The 18,898-nt window shown below is 55.4% G+C and overlaps 1 protein-coding gene across 2 annotated transcripts in view; it reads left to right on the top strand.

Moving 5' to 3' along the window:
• Positions 1-18,898, top strand: part of PLOD1 (procollagen-lysine,2-oxoglutarate 5-dioxygenase 1) — a 28,640-nt gene that overhangs the window by 334 nt on the left and 9,408 nt on the right. Inside the window, exons 2-12 of one of the 2 annotated variants that reach the window (XM_024749759.1) lie at positions 3,809-3,821; positions 6,678-6,769; positions 8,185-8,318; positions 8,766-8,929; positions 10,087-10,199; positions 11,990-12,053; positions 13,353-13,450; positions 14,299-14,400; positions 14,975-15,106; positions 16,589-16,710; positions 18,752-18,856. In XM_024749759.1, the coding sequence (XP_024605527.1) occupies positions 3,809-3,821; positions 6,678-6,769; positions 8,185-8,318; positions 8,766-8,929; positions 10,087-10,199; positions 11,990-12,053; positions 13,353-13,450; positions 14,299-14,400; positions 14,975-15,106; positions 16,589-16,710; positions 18,752-18,856 (1,139 nt within the window). Of the gene's footprint in view, positions 1-3,808; positions 3,822-6,577; positions 6,770-8,184; positions 8,319-8,765; positions 8,930-10,086; positions 10,200-11,989; positions 12,054-13,352; positions 13,451-14,298; positions 14,401-14,974; positions 15,107-16,588; positions 16,711-18,751; positions 18,857-18,898 lie in introns of those variants that run through there. The other variant, XM_024749758.1, reaches the window with a different exon arrangement.

Raw genomic sequence — 18,898 nt, 5'->3', positions numbered from 1 at the left:
AGGTGGGCTGGTCTGGGGCCTGCCTCCGTTAGGACCGGCCTGTAGGGGAGGCCTGGGCTTCCGAGGGGTTCTGGGTTCAGGCCAGTTGTCCACTGACTCAGTGGTGACTTGGACAAGGCACTTCCCCTCTTAGGGTTGCGTTTCCCACTTTCGGGCAGCTGGAGGGGAGGAACGGCCCAAGTCCCGTTCATTACCCAGAGGGGCAAATAATAATAGCACTCATAATAATAAGGACGATAACTACGTTTGTGGGGCACTGGCTATGAGTCAGACGTCGATTAAGCAGGACCCTAACCTTCGGAAGTGCATCCTTCTGTCATTTCCATTTTCTAGCTGGGAAAACTGAGGCTCCAGAGTTGATTCACTTGCCCGAGGTCACACCGCTTGTGGGCTTTGAAATCAGGATTCACACCTAGACCTCATAACTATGGAGTGCGGGTTACCTGGGCGGGGTGGGCGACAGGAGGGGTGGCTCACATCACAGAGCCGTTTGTACTTTCACCCGTGTCCTCAGTGGTCTGCTCTGCCCCTCCCAGGTGGGTCTTACTCTCTCCGGGTTGCACATGAGGAAACTGAGGCCCAGACAGGTGTAGTGACTGCCCAGGGGATCCAACTTTGGAGCGGTGGGTCTCAGATCTGCTGGACTCCGGGTCTAGTGCTTTTTCTACAACCCCAAGGCAGATTGGATTTCAAAGCGTGTCCCACTATCCTGAGCGGGTGCTACTCTCCTCCCCAGCCCTCCCTGGACCACCTGCAGGGCCGCCCAGTCAGCATCTGAGAGCCCCGGGAGGACACAGACCACTGGCAGTCCCAGCGAAGCAGAGCCAGACTGACCACACCCTCCATCATTCCCCGTTCCCCTTGGTCCACTCTTCTAGGGAAACTGGGAACCAGAGTGGGGCAGGATGGTAGTTTAGCAGACCCTTGGGCCAGGAAAAGGGCTGGGAACCACCATTTCTTGAATACTTCCTTTGTGCCAGGTTCTGCCCAAGGCCACGCGTCTCCCGTGGTAAAACAGTGGTGCTTAATCTCCACGAGGCTTGCTGTTCTAGCCTGCAAAACAGGTGTGATGATACCTGCGTCCTAGAGCACTTGACAAGGATTCCGTGGGATGAGGCCTGTTGGTGAGAGTTCAGCTCAATGCCCAGCCCATAAAGGCATTTTCTTTCTTGGCCCAGCGCTGCCAGCTTTCCTGGAGTATCCCAGCAGGGCAGTAAGACAGGTCAAAAAATACAGTGAGGGAGGTGCTAAGCACAGGGCTGGGCTGGTGGTGTGTGCAGAGGTCCTGTGGCCTGGGTCCAGTTGCTGGCTTTTTTTCCCCCTGGGCCTCTCTTCCCTCTGCTTTTGCTGATGTAGGCTCCCTCCACCCCAGACCATCCCAGGAGAAAAACTCCAGCTGCCCAGGGAGGTGATGAAGCCTGGGAGATGAGTTGGAGGGACCAAATTGATGACAAGGCTTCAGGTGCCCTGACCCCTAGCAGGTGATGGGAGGGGACAAAGTAGACACAAGGCAGCCCCCACAGAGGGTACAGGATTCAGGGTGTTGCTGAGATAATCCAGGTAAAGCACCTAGTAGATAGTAAGCGGGTCCCCAGGCATGTGGCGAAAGTCAGGCCGCTCTCAAGTTTGAGGCCCTGTGCTTCCCTTGCTCCATTCAGAGCCTTTTGATACATAAGGAATCATTGGCCTCATTTTACAGATAGGAAGACTGAGACCCTAAACGGTTAAACACCTGGTCTCAGGTTGCCACAGCTGATTGGAAGTGGCATCATTGACTGGGACTCAGAGCCTCTGCTCATTCCTGCTGACCCCCAGCTCCAGATGGGGGGGCAGGTGTTGCCGGGAGATACACGGATAGAAAGAGGGACAGTTGTCCCTTTCAGTGTGCTCCCAATCTGAGGGAGGACACAGAGCTCCTCACCCCAGTGGACGCCCAGTCTGATGGGGGAGACACAGCCCTCTGCTCCCAGAGAGCCCTGTGCCTGAGGGAGGAGACAGTGCCCTGCGCTGGGGGGGCCCCAGACTGATGTGGGGGAAAGAAAAAGGCCTTCAACAAAGCGGCATCCAAACAAGCAAATTTGCACAGAGCTGAGGGGGTGGGAGAGTCCAGGAGCAACATGGTCCGTCCTTCTTCTTTTTTTTTTTTTTTTTTTGTGGTACGTGGGCCTCTCACTGTTGTGGCCTCTCCCGTTGCGGAGCACAGGCTCCGGACACGCAGGCCCAGTGGACACGGCTCACGGGCCCAGCCGCTCCACGGCATGTGGGATCCTCCCGGACCGGGGCACGAACCCGCGTCCCCTGCATCGGCAGGCGGACTCCCAACCACTGTGCCACCAGGGAAGCCCCCGTCCTTCTCTTTGTAGTTGCTTCTGGCTGAGACCCCCTCTCTCCCTGGGCCCATGCCTTTCCCTGCAGGCCTTCATCTGGCCACGGAGAGGGAAGGAGCAGCCCGAGCCTGATGGCCGCTGAGACCTGAGACTCCAGGGATGCCGGCTGGGCTTGGGTCGGAGCTTCAGGTCGTGCTGTTCTGCCGCAGGAAACGGAGAAGCAGGCAGACCCAGCTGGCTGTGTGTGTGTCGGGGTGGGGGAGTCTCAGGAGCCCTGAGGTGGAGGAAATGAGTGGGAGGCCAGACCTGGGGAAGAGGCAGGGCTGGCTCCAGCCCTGGGAATCCCCATCTCCTGGCTTCTGTTCCAGCCCCAGGTGGGTGTGGGGGATGGGAGAGGAGCTTCATTCATTCCCGCCTCCCCAGAGAGCAGACTGGGTGTGTCATGACCGTACTGTGCCTTGGGAGCCAAGGCCACACGCTGACCATCCACCCCCTTGCCTGGACCGGCACTGCTTGGGGAGAGGAGGTGGCATCTGAAGGAGCACAGCCGAATAGGGCCTGAGTCCTCAGCCTTCTCTTAGGATCCCAGAGAGATGTCTGCACTCCCCGCAAGGCCCCCGTGCACCCCCCCCACTTCCCGTCATTCTCACTCTCAGGAAGGCAGCTCCTCTCCATCCCTGCCCCCCAGAGCAGCACTTTAGTTCCCTGACCAGGGATTGAACCCGGGCCCTTGTCAGTAAAAGCGCAGAGTCCTAACCACTCCTGGACCGCCAAAGAATTCCCTGGTACTATTGTTATTACTCCCATTTTACAGATAAGAAAACAGAGGCACAGAGAGGCTAAGTTACTGTCCCAGCAATCTGTGGCAGTTTGCCACTCTACTCTGCTCTCTGGTTTGTCTCTGCTGACCCTGGATCATGGGTCATCCATCTGGGGAAACCACTGCTGGACTTTGAGCAGCGGGTCAGGGGGACCAAGAGCCCTGTGTGTCGGGCCTCATGTGGGCCCTGGCCTCAGCCCAAGGCGGCTGGCTGGGCCAGACAGAAGCAGGTGGGCGGGGCCCTGGGCCACGTTGTCACCCTGTAGGCTGCCCAGAGCTTGGATGTGCGGTGAGTTGGGAAGAGGCCTCATCCAGTGACTGGAGCGGGTGCCCACACTGGGGAGGCCTGAGAGAAGGTGGCTGGAAATGCTGGATTCAGTCTACAGCTGGGATTCCCAGCATTCCGGGATGTTGGACAGGGAAACAGTGTGGTGAAGGGCATGGGCATTTGGAATTCCAGCTCGTTTCCGTCTCACTTCGAGGTCCTGTGACCTCGAGGTTATATAGCCGCTCTGTGCCTCAGTTTCCTCACCTGTAGAAGGGGGGGTAGAAATATCCCCTACCGCACAGGGTGTTGATGGTTAAATTTGATAATGAATGTAACATGCTTCACAAGGTGCATGGCATCTAGAAAAGGCTCAACAGTGCTAGCGCTTACTAGTCATCTCCACAGGGCTCCTGAAGGCCAGACACTGCACCTGAGGCCCAAGTCACACTCACTCCGAGTCCTGGGGAGGGGGAGGGACACCAAGGAAATAGAGACGTGGGCCTGGCCTGGCAAAGGGAGGAGGAAGTTTGTACCGGTACTTCACCTACTGTGCACATGGAGACTTCACGGGCCGAGGACTGACTGGGTAAGGGGATGAGATTGAGGAGGGCTTCCTGGAGGAAGTGGCCTGGGGCCTTTTCAGGGGAAGGAGCAAGCTTTGCAGGCAGGACAAAGGAATGGGGTGCCGGCTGGGTTCAGCGACGCAGTTTCTTGGGGGTGTTGAGGGGTGATGCCAGGGTCCCTTAGGGGAGGGGCCTGCCTTGAGTTCTCTTACTGTGAACCACCTCCCAGGCCCCTGCACTGGAGCCCAGAGTCAGAGGACCAAGGGATGGGTTGGACCAGCGGTTTCTAAACGTGGCTGACATCAGAAATCACCAGGGGAATGTAGGACAAATCCAGACTCCTGGGTCCATCTCAGATCTGTGGTCCTGGGGCCCAAGAATGTGGATTTCACAGCCTCCCTTGTGATGCCAATATGTAGGCAGGTTTGGGACCCTCTGCACTGGGGGATTTTGTGGGGTCCTTGGCCAGGAGAGTGGGCGTTGTGTTGCCCAAGGAACCCAGGATTTGTTAAGGCACCATTGCGAGCACCTGGCAGGAAAACTGAGTGGAGACAGGCTGGGCATGTGGGGAGGGTCCAGCATGGCCTGAGCTGGACAGTCTCATTAGACGGTTGGAGATGGATGCCTGGCCACGTCCCAGGCCTGAGCAGTGCATGCAGAGGTGAAGAGAGGGGATTCTGGGTCCGGGTACCTGTGTCCAAATCATGGTGCTGCCACTTCGTGGCTCCCTTGGGCAGGTTACGGTGTCTGAGTCTTGGGTTCCTCACTTCCCCTCCCCCACTTCCTGACTTCAGGAGCCCTGGTCCAATGGAGAATCCAGAATCTCACATAGATACACACGCTGGCTTTTTCCATCCATGAAATGTGACACTCTTCCTGTCCCCAGCAGCCCCTGTTGTCGACAAGAGGGCCTCAGAGCTGGGGCTCTGGCTCTGTTTGCCTGAGGGCAGACTTAACCATCCTGGCAGGAGCTGGGGGGAGCCCTTCCCCAAGTGTGAGCAGCACCCCTCTTTCCTGGACCCCAGGGTCAGATGGTGAGGTCTCCCCTCTCCATATCGGCCTAATGAATCCACCCGCTTCTGCCCCAGGTCTCTGGACCCACCCGCAGCAGATTCTTGCCAGTCCTGGCTGGGCCACCTGGCACCAACCCCTTGATCTGGGACCAGCAGCCTGCCCCTCGGCTCAGCCAGCTCTGTCAGGCTGGACTCCTTTGTTCTTTTAGTCCAGGCTCCTCCTGACTTCCTGGGGAGGTCGAGGTGGGAGGGCCTTACCTGCCTGTGCTGGCCTGGCCACTTGGTGAGTCGCTTCACCCAGAAAAGCGTTAAGACCTGGACCCCAGGGAAGTAAGGCTCACCTAGTGAAACAATGATGGGCGCTGCAAAGTGGGGTCCTGCCCTCTGCCCAGAGAGAGGTCAGGAGAAATCCAAGAAGGCTTCATAGAGGTGGTGGCAGGGAAGAAGTATCGCTGGCCCTGGGACCTGGAGGAAGGTTAGAGAAAGAGCAGAGAGAGGGAGCCCTAGCAGGAGGGAGGAGCCCAGCCAGGAGGAGGGCCCACTCAATGGAGGGAATGAGTGTGTCACCAGGCCAATCAACGGGGGGGCCTTGAATGCCAGAGCAAGGCGTTTGTCTCTCAGTAATAAGCACCAATAATAGCTTAGTGTGTGCCAGTATCCCAACAGGGATTTTACAGGCCTGATCTCATTTAATTAGTCCAGCAGCCCTGGGAAGTAGGTACTACTACTATCCCTATTTTACAAGGGGGAAACCAGCTCAGAAGGGTCAAGGACTTTCCCGAGGTCACACAGTTGGTGAGGAGCAGAGCTAGGAGCCTAACCAGGCCAGCTACAGGGAATTTCTTTGTTTGTTTCTCCTGTGCAGCGTGGCATGTGGGATTTCAGGTCCCCGACCAGGGATTGAACCAGGGCCTCAGCAGTGAAAGCCCGAAATCCTAACCACTAGGCCACCAGGGGACTCCCAGAGCCTTCACTTCTCGTAGAACACAGCCTCAAAGTATGGTCTGGGAGGTGCTTCTTCACGGCTCCCAGAAATGGCATCTGGGAGTGTTTTCAGCAGGTTCTGTTGCAGAGGTGAAGCCACACTACAGAGCCCAGAGAGGTCCCTCGTTAAAAAGGTAGCATAGCCGCTCTGGCCAAAGGCCAGGATTTCAAGTCAGTTTCCACTGCAGGCCAGCTCTTATTGGTTCTCACAGTGTTGGGAGAATCCAAGGCCAAGTGAGGCTCAGCAAGAAAGTCTGTTGGGATTGATTAGCAATGTCTGCCCTGAGTGCAGGCATGGAGAGCTGTGATTGTTGCCAGGCTAATGTCTGATATCGGCCAGAGAGGTCCTCCTGTTGTTCAGCATTCAGAGCAAATCCTTTCCTCTGCTCCTAAATCCAGAGAGACCCAGTCTCACAATGCAAGGTGCAGACACCTCTGCTCTGGGTACTTCCTGCCACATTGGTCAGTTACCAGATGAACGGAGCCCTGAAGGAGAATTGGGAGACCCAGGTTATGTCCCAGCTCTGTCATTAACCAGCTGAGTAATCTTAGGTGTGTCTCTTCCTATCTGGGCCCTGGGCCCTTGTCTATAATGGGTTGACATGAAGATACGTCCTGTGGGATTTGACACATCCCGCTGGGCACGGTCATCCATTCCTGCTGTCACCTCTCTTCATCCTTCATTCCCTTCTCTGTCCCTAGACAACCTTTTGGTCCTCACGGTGGCCACAAAGGAGACCGAGGGGTTCCGACGCTTCAAGCGCTCAGCTCAGTTCTTCAACTACAAGATCCAGGTAAGGGGCTCCCCAGGTGGGGCAGAGATAGCCGAGGGGTGGTGGGAGAGTCCAGGAGCTGGATGTCTGCCTTTCCCAAACTGACTTGGGCCCAAAGGGAAATCTTCTGGAAAAGTAAGATGGGAAGAACATAAGCAAAGTCTAGCAGGTGCTGGAGACAGAGGGTGTGTGGAAGGTGAGACTCGAGAGGTATGTGGGCGTACTCATGTTAGTGCATAAGAATCACCTGGGGACCTGTGGCTAGTTTAGAGGGTAGGGCCTGGGGATCAGCATTTCCACAAGGCCTCCCAGGTGATTTGGGGATGCCCTTGTCTGGATATCTTACCTGTATAAACACTGCTGTAAAGAAACACAAGCTAACGCCATGTCCATTGGTGGCATGGATTTCATGTCCTGTGCATGCAGTCTGTGGGGCTGAGCCCCGCAGGGAGAGATTCCTCCATTTCACTGAGTGTGCTGAGTGCCTCCTTGTGTCAGGTGCCGTGGTTGGCACTGGGGACAGAATGATGGACGAGACAGACCAGGGCACTGCCTACACAGCTTGCAGTGTAGTGGCTTTAAGCCAGAAAGAAAGTGTATTAGTTTGTGGCTTCCCTGGTGGCGCAGTGGTTAAGAATCTGCCTGCCAGTGGAGGGGACAGGGGTTCGAGCCCTAGTCCAGGATGATCCCACATGCCGAGGAGCAACTAAGCCCACGCGCCACAACTACTGGAGCCTGCGCACCTAGAGCCCATGCTTCGCAACAAGAGAAGCCACTGCAATGAGAAGCCCACGCACCACAATGAAGAGTAGCCCCCGCTCACCACAACTAGAGAAAGCCCGTGTGCAGGAACAAAGACCCAATGCAGCCAAAAATAAATAAATAAAATAAATAAATTTTTAAAAATTCATTATAAGAAAGTGTATTAGTTTACATAAATGGGGCTTGAGGCAGCGGGTTGCTTCAGGCATAGCTGGATCTAGGAGTTCAAGCAGCATGGTAAGGGCCTTGTCTTTCCATCTCTAGGCCCTGTTTGTTTTCATTTGCAGACATGCTCTCTCTACATGGTAGCAGGATGACCACCAGCCATAGACCCACATGCCCCAGCTTCACAACCTCAGCAGAACAAGACAACCTTTCCTTACTTTTAACAGAACAGTCCCAGGGAAGACTCTGATAGGCCCTACTTGGGCTACATGCTCAAACTCCTGGCTCTGGGAGAGATGGGAGACTCTGATTGGCCAGCCATGGTCACATGACCACACCAGGAGCCTGCTCAGCCCCACAGATGTCTTAGAATGGTTTCCCACAGGGAGGGGAGGAGGTGCTGGACACAGACAGAAGCACAGATGTGCACTGCCCAGGTGGGGTTGGAAATTGAGCTGGCCAGATCTTTTCTTTACCGAAAGCTCATGTTAAGGGGCCTTTCTCTGCAGGCGCTGGGGCTGGGGGAGGACTGGCATGGGGAGAAGGAGATGTCGGCAGGTGGAGGGCTGAAGGTTCGACTACTGAAGAAAGCCCTGGAGAAGCACGCAGACAAGGAGAACCTGGTCATTCTCTTCACAGACAGGTAGGCAGCTGAGAGGTAGAGGAATATTCTAGAATGAGGTCCTGCCAGGACATCAGGGATGAGGGGGGTTACTCTAGCTAAGGTTGCCTGCAGTTTTAAGGGGTCTGTGAACCCCAGAAAAGACCCATGTCCACTCTTGGTGAAAAGATGGGTGGGGGGACCTGCCCAGGTATGGTGAGCTATGCTTTGAGTGTGAGATGGGCACAGATTATGGGGACCACGTCTCTGCCCAGGAAGGGGGTGGAAACGTGGTGGGCAGGGGCAAAGGCAACAGAGCAGATCTATTTGCCAGACGTGGCCTGGGGCTGGCGTGGGAGGTGTGGGGGAGCCTTGATCCCTGGTCTCCTCCTGCCTGGACCCTCCTGAGCCCCTGCCCCCCTCTCCCCCGCCCCTTCTCCTCCCTGTTCACCTCTGCCCTGCCCTGTCTTCTCCCGGCTCTGGCCATAGCTACGACGTGGTGTTTGCCTCGGGGCCCCGAGAGCTCCTGAAGAAGTTCCGGCAGGCCAGAAGCCAGGTGGTCTTCTCTGCCGAGGAGCTCATCTACCCGGACCGCAGGCTGGAGGCCAAGTACCCGGTGGTATCTGACGGCAAGAGGTTCCTGGGCTCTGGAGGTGAGGGGCCCGGGTGCGGAGTGTGTGGCAGGCTGGGCAGGCTCCAGAGGGGTCCGTCTGCTGCCTGGGTGCGGATCCCCCCTGGCTTGACATCCCATGCGGATGGCTCACGGGTCCTGAATGCAGAATGACCTCAGTAGCACTCCTGATTTTTTAACCCTTAAATCAGCTTCTCTGCAATCTTCCTTGTCTCATTCAATAGCCCCCCATCTGCACAGGGCAAAACAGGGAGTCGGGAGTCACCCCTGATTCCTCCCTTGCCTTCCCGCACCTTAGTCCATCCACAGGTCACACCACTTCCAGTTCAAAAGATCCCTGGAATCTGCCCTCTCATGTCCACGCCCCTTGCCGCTGCCTCTTGGGGCCCCTGGCATAGGCAGTGGTCTCCTAACTGCTCTGCCAGCCTCTACCCTCGCCCCTTCCAGTCCATCTTCCACCCAGCAGCCGAATGCGAGTCTGCACGCATCACTCAGTGACTTCCTACTGCACGGAGAATAAAATCCATATTTTATTCTGGATTCCTCTGTCCAGCCACGGAAGGGGGATCCACCCCCAGGGACCACGTTTCCCCATTGGCCAAGAGAGTTAGCACAGTCCAGATGGCCTGGCCCTGGCCCAGGGGTAGAGGTGTCCCCTAGGGCAGGGCCCTCCCTGGCTGCCCACCTTCTCCTTTTTCTCTTCCCTTCTCACCAGTCTGCACTGTAGCCTGGGGGCTGTGTGGGCCTTACCCTCTAAGCCCTCCTATACTGTGTGACCTTGGCTCAGCCTCTGCCCTTCTCTGGGTCAAGTTTCTCAGATAACTTCTCAGACAAAAGGGGCTCCAAGCCTATGCCCCACCAGCCCTGCTCTCCTGGGCTTCTGGTCTAATTCATTTATTCACCACCTGTGTGGTACCCAGGACCTGAGCTGGTGCAGCTTAATGGACAGCACTGATTTTTCTCTCTGGGCTCAGTGGGAACTTGTCACCAAGTGGCATTAACTGGCAGGCTGTTTCCAACCTGTAGACATCACCTCTTCTCAATCCAGGAGGGCTTCTGAGAGGAGGCGGGGCTTATGGGTAAGGAAGAGGGAGGTGGATGAGAGGGGAGGCTGGGAAGAGGCCCCTGGCTTAGAGGCCGGAAGCTAAGTGTCTGTCTCTGTGTGTCCCCCACCCCCAGGCTTCATCGGTTATGCCCCCAACCTCAGCAAACTGGTGGCCGAGTGGGAGGGTCAGGACAGTGACAGTGACCAGCTCTTTTACACCAAGATCTTCTTGGACCCGGAGAAGAGGGTAAGAGGCAGTGGGTGGGACTGTGGGATCTTGACGCTGGATTCCCCCAGACCAGGTGGCACTGGGAGCAGCCCCTGCCCCCCAGGTCTGACCCCCTGGGTTGGGCATTGACACTCCATTTATCTATTCTTCAATTCACTCATTTTTTCAGCAGGTATTTATTGAGTGCCTGTGGTGTGTGAGACACTGTCAGGTGTAGGGCAGGGATATGGCAATGAACAAGACAGTTGGGGTCTCTGCCCTCGTGGACCTTCAAGCTGGGGACACAAGGAATTTACAACCTCATGTCAGGTGGTGAGGATGGTCATGAAAGGAACTGACAGGCTGAGCTGCCCCTGCCCAACCCTACCTGGAGGGTTTCTAGGGGGCTGATGTGATCTTGGCTGGACCGGGGCCCCAGAAGCTAGGCCTCTCAGCCTGTCTCAAGGCAGGGATCATTGGGGAATTCCCTGGTGGTCCAGGGGTTAGGACTCTGAACTTTCATTGCCGAGGGTGCGGGTTCAATCCCTGGTTGGGGAACTAAGATTCCTCAAGCCACGTGGCAAGGCCAAAAAAAGAAAAGCAGAGATCATTGAGGGGAATGGAGGCAGTAGAACTGGGCCAGTGTAGCCCCAAAGCCAGCCGGTGTCCTCTGGGCAGGCAGGAAATTTAGGGAGCCCTTGAGGGGTGTCAGTATTCCTGGATTCTTCCCTGCTTACCCGCCCAACCCCTGTTTTTTCTGGGCTGCGTGATGTAGGGTAACTCACTTTCCCTCTTTGGGCCTCGATTTTGGTTATCCATGAAATAATGAAATGAAGCAATTGGACTTGTGCAGTGGAAACTATGAACTTGATCTTTAGTTAGCTCAGTCCTTCCTCCTCCTTCCCCTTTGCCTCCAGAAACCTCCATTGCTAGCAGAAACCCATGGCCTAAAACAAAACAGTGGAGCTGTTCTCTGTGGGATGAAGGCTGAGCCTAGAGTGTCACTTGGCCTGGCCTAGGGCTCCATGAGACACAGTCAGATCTCAAAGAGGCAGCATTATGCAGTGAACGTGGACCTCAGGGCCAGGCTGCCAGGCTCAGATGCCAGCTTAGCCAATTACTAAGTGTGTGACCTTGAGCAAGTTATCCAACCTCTCTGTGCCTTGTTTGTTTGTTTTTTAAAATTTTTATTTATTTATTTACTTACTTATTTGGCTGCGTTGGGTCTTCGCTGCTGCGCGCGGGCTTTCTCTAGTTGCGGCGAGCGGGGGCTACCCTTCGTTGCGGTGCGCGGGCTTCTCATTGCCGTGGCTTCTCTTATTGTGGAGCACGGGCTCTAGGCACGTGGGCTCCAGTAGTTGTGGCACGCGGGCTCAGTAGTTGTGGCTCGTGGGCTCTAGAGCGCAGGCTCAGTAGTTGTGGCGCACGGGCTTAGTTGCTCCGCGACATGTGGGATCTTCAGGGGTGTTGTGTGGATTAAATTAATGTACGTATAACACTTAGGATGTGATTGGCACATAGTAAAGCGCTAAACAAGCATCTGTTAGTACTATGGTTGTCGTAGTTGAACCAGCTGTTTCCTTGGATTCCTTCCAGTTCTGAGAGTCCCTGGTTCTCTGTGAATAGAGCCACTAGACTAGTAGATCCCAGGGTCTTGGCCACTGGCTGGCCTTCCCAAGGCTCCCAGCTGCCCTGATGTGACAGGGCAAAGTGGCTGTGGGGAAAGGAAGTGGCAGAAGTGGGAGGACAGATTCCCCACACTGGGTGATGGAGCCTTGTCCTCTGCCAGGGCCTGTCCCTGCTGCAGCCTGGTGCCCTCTTTCCTGCAGGAGGGGATCAATATCACCCTGGACCACCGTTGCCGTATCTTCCAGAATCTGGATGGAGCCTTGGGTGAGCAACCCTGACAGGGAGGGGGATCCTGAGAGGAGTGGTAAGGAGATGAGGATTCCAGGCAGGGCCCGAGCCGAGGAGGTTCCTCTTGGGTTGTTGTGCGGGGATGTCGCCCACCTCATCCCCAGGTCCCCAGAGACCACCTGGATGTCCTGTGGGGGCGGAGCTGTGTCTCTCTAGGGGTGGTGAAAGGAGGGCTAAGAGGCCATTCCAGAGAGCCTGCCAGACACCAGGGCTCAGCCTGGGAGGAGCTGGGTGTTGCACTCAGCGGGTAACTGATCCCTGCCCTGCATGACTGGTCTTTAGAAGTGAGCCTGCTTCGCCTCCTTCCCCTGCCCTCCCACCTCGCAGGTGAAGACTGCCTGCGCTGGGGGCAGGGAGTTGATGGATGACTTCGGAAGCGGAGAGGCCACTTGGCCCTTGAAACCACAAATGCCGGTGGCTGGTGATGACATTGCTCTGCCACTACCTTGCTGGGTGACCTCAGGCAAGACACACACACACACCCCTCAGGCCTCAGTTTTCCCATGCTTAGAAAAGAGAATTTGGACCAGATCACTGATTGGTGATTTAATGGGGTAAATGGACCCCTTTGAGAATCTGAGGAGAGCTCCGGCTCCCCTCCCAGGGAGGTGCAGAAGCATTGCACGCTTTGGCCTGTGGGTTCCGGGAGTTTGTGAACGTATGTTAAGAAGCTGGGTCCAGACCACCTCTTAGGTGGATCGGGAGCTTGCACAGAGGGGCTCCCATCACATGATCACCTACCACAAAAGGCCTCCCAGCCCGGCATCTTCTCAGGCCTCTGGGAAAAGGCCCTTCTGCCTTTTATAACTGTCAGGCAAGGCAGCGTCCTACCCGCTGTCTTACGTGCAGACTGACCAGGTCAGAGCTAGGGTATTGGGACCCTATGGCAGGGGCTTTCTCCACCGGGACAGGATCTGTCCCTGCCCGACCCAGGCCTCCCTGCTGGTTGAACTGCACCTGGAGCTGGGATGTTCCAGGTCTTTGCTTGCTCCCATCCTCTGCTTCTGGCTCTAGTAAGTAATCACAACAAACAGTAGGGGTTGCCATGGATTCCACGCTTACCACGTGCCAGGCGTGGTGCTAAGTACTCGCAGGACACGGAATCCTCCCACTCTAACCCCCATTTTACAGATGAGGAAACTGAGGCTCAGAGAGGTGAAGTGACTAGCCCAGGGCCTCACTGGGGGAGGCTTCGGATTCTAGCCCATCCTGTCAGCCCTGGAGCTTGGCCTGTGGGCCTGATGCTGGACAGGTCTCTGCTTTCTGCCCCCACAGATGAGGTGGTGCTCAAGTTTGAAATGGGCCAAGTGAGAGCAAGGAACCTGGCTTACGACACCCTCCCAGTCCTGATTCATGGCAATGGGCCTACCAAGGTAGGGAGGGGCCCCAGCTCCCGGGGGAGAGTGGGATGGGTGTCCAGAATCCCAACTGTGCTCCCACTGTGACACCACAGCTTCTCCTTGGGGTCAGGGCCACCCACCTGGGACCCACTCATTGCCTCTGACCTCACATCTGAGTTCCTTACTGTGGTGGTTGGTGATGCCCTGTCCATCTCTGCTGGTCCACAAAGGAGGCTCCTGTCCGTATCCAGGCCCAGACTGGGCTGCCCTGAGTCATCTGTACTCTGCCACTCCCGGGCAGGCTTGTTTCTACATTCAACAAACATCGATTGAATGTTCGTAGCAGGGCCTGAGGACTCGCCAGCCCTGAACAGGACAGACTGTTCCCTGTGCTCCCAGAGCTACAGAAGGGGCGGGGGAGCAGGCCAGACCCAACTGGCCCCTGGGGAACGGGCCCCTGGATCACAGCACATTTCTTGGAGTGTGGTCCTTGACCACCCTCGTCAGAATCACGTGGACGGAGGGGAAGGAGAGGGTGTTCAAATGCAGATTTCCTGATGCCACCCAAGAGCCGCTCATTTGGAATGTCTGCAGGGGTGGGGCTCAGGAATCTGCATTTTACAAGCTCCCAGGAGATCCAAAGATGAAGAAGCACCAGAGCACTGAGTCCTCCCTTGGCCCTCCCTCAGAGCAGCTTTGGTGATCTCCAGGGGGACGGACATGCTCTCCAAGTCCCACCCCAAATAAAGCCACATTTCTGTCCCCTTAGGGGAGGCTGGGGTGCAGGCCCACAAGGGGCCCAGGGAGATGTGCCTTGTTGGTTGGAGGGGGCGGGGGGGGGGCTGAGCCTGGTTCCTCTCAGACCCCTCGTCTCCCCACAGCTGCAGCTGAACTACCTGGGCAACTACATCCCACGCTTCTGGACCTTTGAGACGGGATGTGCTGTGTGTGATGAGGGCCTGCGCAGCCTCAAGGGCATCGGGGTGAGGCTGCTGGACCCCGGGGTTCCGTCCCTCGGGGAGGGGAGGATGGTGGATTCTGGAGACTCTGTTGTCTTTGGTGGGAGGTAAAGGGGTCACCTCCCTGTCTGGGGTTCCATCCTCCCCCGCCTCACCTATGCACCTCCTCCTGGAAACCTTCTCAGACTACACGCTCCAGCTTCCCCCAGATGCCTACGTTCTGGTTTCTTCTGTCTGGTCCTTCGGGTACTCCTGCAGCCTTCTCCCCATCCCACGAAACTCACTCCTCATTTAAGGCCCACCTCAGACCCCATGCCAGCCAAGCCCTCCCGACGGCGTGCCGTCAACCTGTCCTCGCTCCAAGTCTGGGCTCACGCTGCTCTCGTCCCCGGCAGGCACGGCCTCCTGCTGTTTCCCTGCCAGTCCCTGCCTCTGCCATCTGCACATCCTGCTCGGAGCGCCCCGTCCCAGGCCCCTTTCCTGCGAAGTCCGCAAGCGTCTGCCTGTGGCTCCAGATCCCTCAGGCCATCCTCGGGGCTCAGCGGTGGCGCAGTGGCTGGACATCGCCGGACTCTTGTGCCGCCCTCTCCCCATGCAGGATGAAGCTCTGCCCACGGTCCTGGTTGGTGTGTTCATCGAACAGCCCACGCCGTTCCTGTCCCTGTTCTTCCAGCGTCTCCTGCGCCTCCACTACCCCCGGAAACGGCTGCGGCTTTTCATTCACAGCCATGTGAGTAGCAGGCACTTGGTGGGGTCGCCGTGTGGCTTGGGTCAAGGGCTCAGCCTCACAAGACGCCCTGAGACCGCTGAGGAAGTGACTGAACGAGGGTTGTCTGGGCCAAACGGAAGCGGGCAGTGGGCTGTATCCCCAGTTGCTGGGTTCACTCTGGAGTCAGACTGGCCGGGTTTGAACCCCAACGTCATTGCTTATATTAGCTGTGTGACCTTGGGCATGTTATTCAACCTCTCTGGGCTTCAGTTTTCTCATCTCTTAGGTCTATTAGATAGGGATAATGTTAGAGCAGGCCACGTAGAATTCCTGCAAGCATTAAACAAGTTGCATAGTAGGTGCTCTCAGCTGATGTCATTGTCATTGTTTCCCTTCCTGGTCCAGGCTGTCTTTCCTGATTTGACCTGGTGATGGTCAAATTGGTTTTCATTCTTTGAGTACCTTCTGAGGAATCGGGGAGGGCCTGGAGGCCTGCTACTTTGTGGCTCGCAGGGCTAGCTCCCTCCCTTGCCTGCCTCTCCTTCCCAGCCAGATAAAGTCCCACCTCTCAGCTTTTGCTGAGAGAAGCCAGATACGCTCTCCAAATTCTACCTGCTGTTTAGCCTCCTTGCCTTCCCTAGAGTCTTCTCAGCTGCCCCGTCTAGGGCCACCCCTTTCCGAGACCTCTCGGCCCTGACTGTCTGCACCCCACCCCCAGGGACCTGTGGTCCCCCACTCAGCTCAGCTCTGCATGGGTCACAGACATTCATTCAACTGTGCCACCTGGAAACAGGACAAGGGTGTAGGTCCTGCCCTTGGGAGGCTCCCAGCTTCACTGGAGACATCAAACCTCACACGCATGAACTGTGACTTTGTATAGAAAAAGAGAACTGTTCCAGGCAGTCTTTGAGGACCTACTTTGTGCTCTGCCTTGTTGAGTCCTTGCAGTGACCCCGTGAGGGAGGCATGATCGCCCTCCCATTTTACAGAGGAGGAAACTGAAGCTGAGACGGGTGAAGTGACTTGTCCAAGTTCATGCAGCGAATCAGGGCAGAGCTGGGTTTCTCTCTGAACCCTGGGTTTGTTTCTAAACACCCTGCTCCTTCCGCTTCCCGGTGCAGGGGCTCCAGGTATAAACTGTTTTTCCGAGTGCACTTTGAAGATCGCCTGGAGCATTTTATAGCAAAGCAGACCCCCCTGGGCCACACCCTGGCCCAGCAGAATCAGCGACTATGGGTGTGTGGCTTGTGGGGTGAGGGGCACTGTCCTGGTGACAGAGGCTCTTAAGAGGCCTGTGGGCCTGGCCTGGTCAGAGGAGGATGGTCCAAGGATGGCCAGGAAGGGCACTCCAGGCAGAAGGTCTGGCGTGGGCAGAGTTCTGGGGATAGGAAAGCAGATGGCCAGGGATGCCCCAGGAATGACGGAGAGCAGCCTGCAGTAACAGAAGGTGCTGTGGTCCCTGGGGTAAAGCCTCATCCTCACCCTCCATCCCCTCACCCCCAGGAGCAGCAACATAAGACTCAGGTGGAACAGTTCCTGGCAGAGCATGGCAGCGAGTACCTGTCTGTGAAACTGCTGGGCCCCGAGGTGCGGGTGGCAAACGCGGACGCCAGGAACATGGGCGTGTGAGTTGGGGGTCGTGGCAGAGGGGCTGCAGTATCAGGAGCACCAGGCGGGGAGACAGGTTCAGAAGGCTGTGTGGTCTCCAGCAAGTCCTGCCCCTCTCTGGGCCTCAGTGTTCCCATCTCTCAAATGGGGAAATAGTTGAGCCAACCTCGGTGCTCCTGGGAGGGGCTGAGCACTGTCAATTGGATTCAGGAAGCAAATGAGAGAAAGAGGAAGGACTGGAGGCCCAGAGTAGATAAATGCTGACAATAGAGAAACAATCTCTGATTTTTTTTTCCTTTATCATTAAAACAAACAAGTAATTTGTGTTGACTATAAAAGAATTAGAAAGTCCAGATCCGAGACTGGCAAATGTTTTATAAAGGACTAGCTAGTAAATCTGTGTAAATTGGCTTTGTGGGCTCAGCTGTGACCACTCACCCCGGCTATTGGAGCATGAATGAGTGTGGCAGTGCTCCAATAACATTTTATTTATCAACACTGAAATTTGAATTTCATAGGATTTTCATATGACTTCTTTTGATTTTTGTTTTCCCCAACCATTTAAAAATGTAAAACTGGGGCTTCCCTGGTGGCGCAGTGGTTGAGAGTCCGCCTGCCGATGCAGGGGACATCCCGGTTCACCAAAAAAAAAAAAAAAAAAAAAAAAAAAAAAAAAAAAAAATGTAAAACTGTTCTTACAGAGTTGTGGGATAGGGTGGGGAGGGATGGATTGGGAGTTTGGGATTAGCAGATGCAAGCTATTATCTATAAGATGGATAAACAAGGGCCTGCGGTTTCCCTGGTGGCGCAGTGGTTGAGAGTCCGCCTGCCGATGCAGGGGACACGGGTTCATGCCCCGGTCCGGGAAGATCCCACATGCTGCGGAGCGGCTGGGCCTGTGAGCCATGCCCGCTGAGCCTGTGCGTCCGGAGCCTGTGCTCCGCAACGGGAGAGGCCACAACAGTGAGAGGGCCGCCTACCGCAAAACAAACAAACAAAAACAACAAGGTCCTACTGTATAGCACAGGGAACTATATTCAATATCCTGCAATAAACCATAGTGGAAAAGAATATGAAAAAGAATGTGTGTGTGTATATATATTTATATATATGTATAACTGAATCACTTTGCCGTACAGCAGAAATTAACACAACATTGTAAATCAACTATACTTCAATAAAATAAATTAAAAAAACACAACAAACCGTTCTTAGCTCATGAGCTAACCAGGCAGTGGGCTAGATTTGGACTGTGGCCCGTAGTTTGCTGAGCCCGGCACCAGATAAACAAAAAAAACATAGATTTTTTTTTTTTAATGTAACTATTGTTGACTTACAATATTGTGTTAATTTCAGGTGTACAGCTTCAGATTCTTTTCCATTATAGGTTATTATAAGATATCGAATATCGTTCTCTGTGCTGGAGAGTAAATCCTTATTTTTTATTTTATATGTAGTGGTTTGTATCTGTTAATCCCATACTCCTAATCTATCTCTCCCCCTCCCCTTTCCCCTTTGGTAACCATAAGTTTGTTTTCTATGTCTGTGAGTCTATTTCTGTTTTGTAAATAAGTTGGTTTGTATTAACTTTTTTAGAATCCATGCATAAGTGATATGACATTTGTCTTTCTCTGTCTGACTTACTTTACTTAGTATGAGGTTTTTAAGGCTTTGGGTACAAGTTGTCAAACTCTCCTCCAGAAAGGCAGAAACAGTTTACCCACAGCCCCGGGCAGTGTAGGCACCTGTCTGTGGGCCTGCTCTCGCCAGTAGCAAGGTTTTCAGGGCACTAGACACCACTTGCCAGGCTCTGGGCCTTGTCTTGACAGCTCCGTAGCCCAGGGGTTGGGTCTCAGAGTTGGGAGGGACCTGGAGGTGGCTGGTCCCAACCTGCAGCAGGGCTGGCCTGAGCTCCCTAAAGACCCTTGGCTGGTACCTGGTGATCGTAGATATGGGCAATGGTTGGCGACTGCAGCCTGGGGGTAGCTCTGGGATCCTGGGTGGGGAGGCTGGCGCCAGAACCCTGTCCCCGCTGACCCTGTGTCCCCCTCCCTGCAGGGACTTGTGCCGGCAGGACCGTGGCTGCACCTACTACTTCAGCATAGATGCCGATGTGGCCCTGACCGAGCCCAAAACCCTGCAGCTGCTAATCGAACAGAACAAGTGAGGCTTGGGTGGGCTGTGCCTGCTGGAAAAGCAGGCCCT

Source organism: Neophocaena asiaeorientalis, unplaced genomic scaffold, assembly GCF_003031525.2.
Source record: "Neophocaena asiaeorientalis asiaeorientalis breed wild unplaced genomic scaffold, Neophocaena_asiaeorientalis_V1.1 scaffold275, whole genome shotgun sequence".
Classification (NCBI taxonomy): Eukaryota; Metazoa; Chordata; class Mammalia; order Artiodactyla; family Phocoenidae; genus Neophocaena; species Neophocaena asiaeorientalis.
The sequence above is the reverse complement of the archived record's forward strand: the minus strand, read 5'-3'. Positions and strand labels throughout refer to the sequence as shown.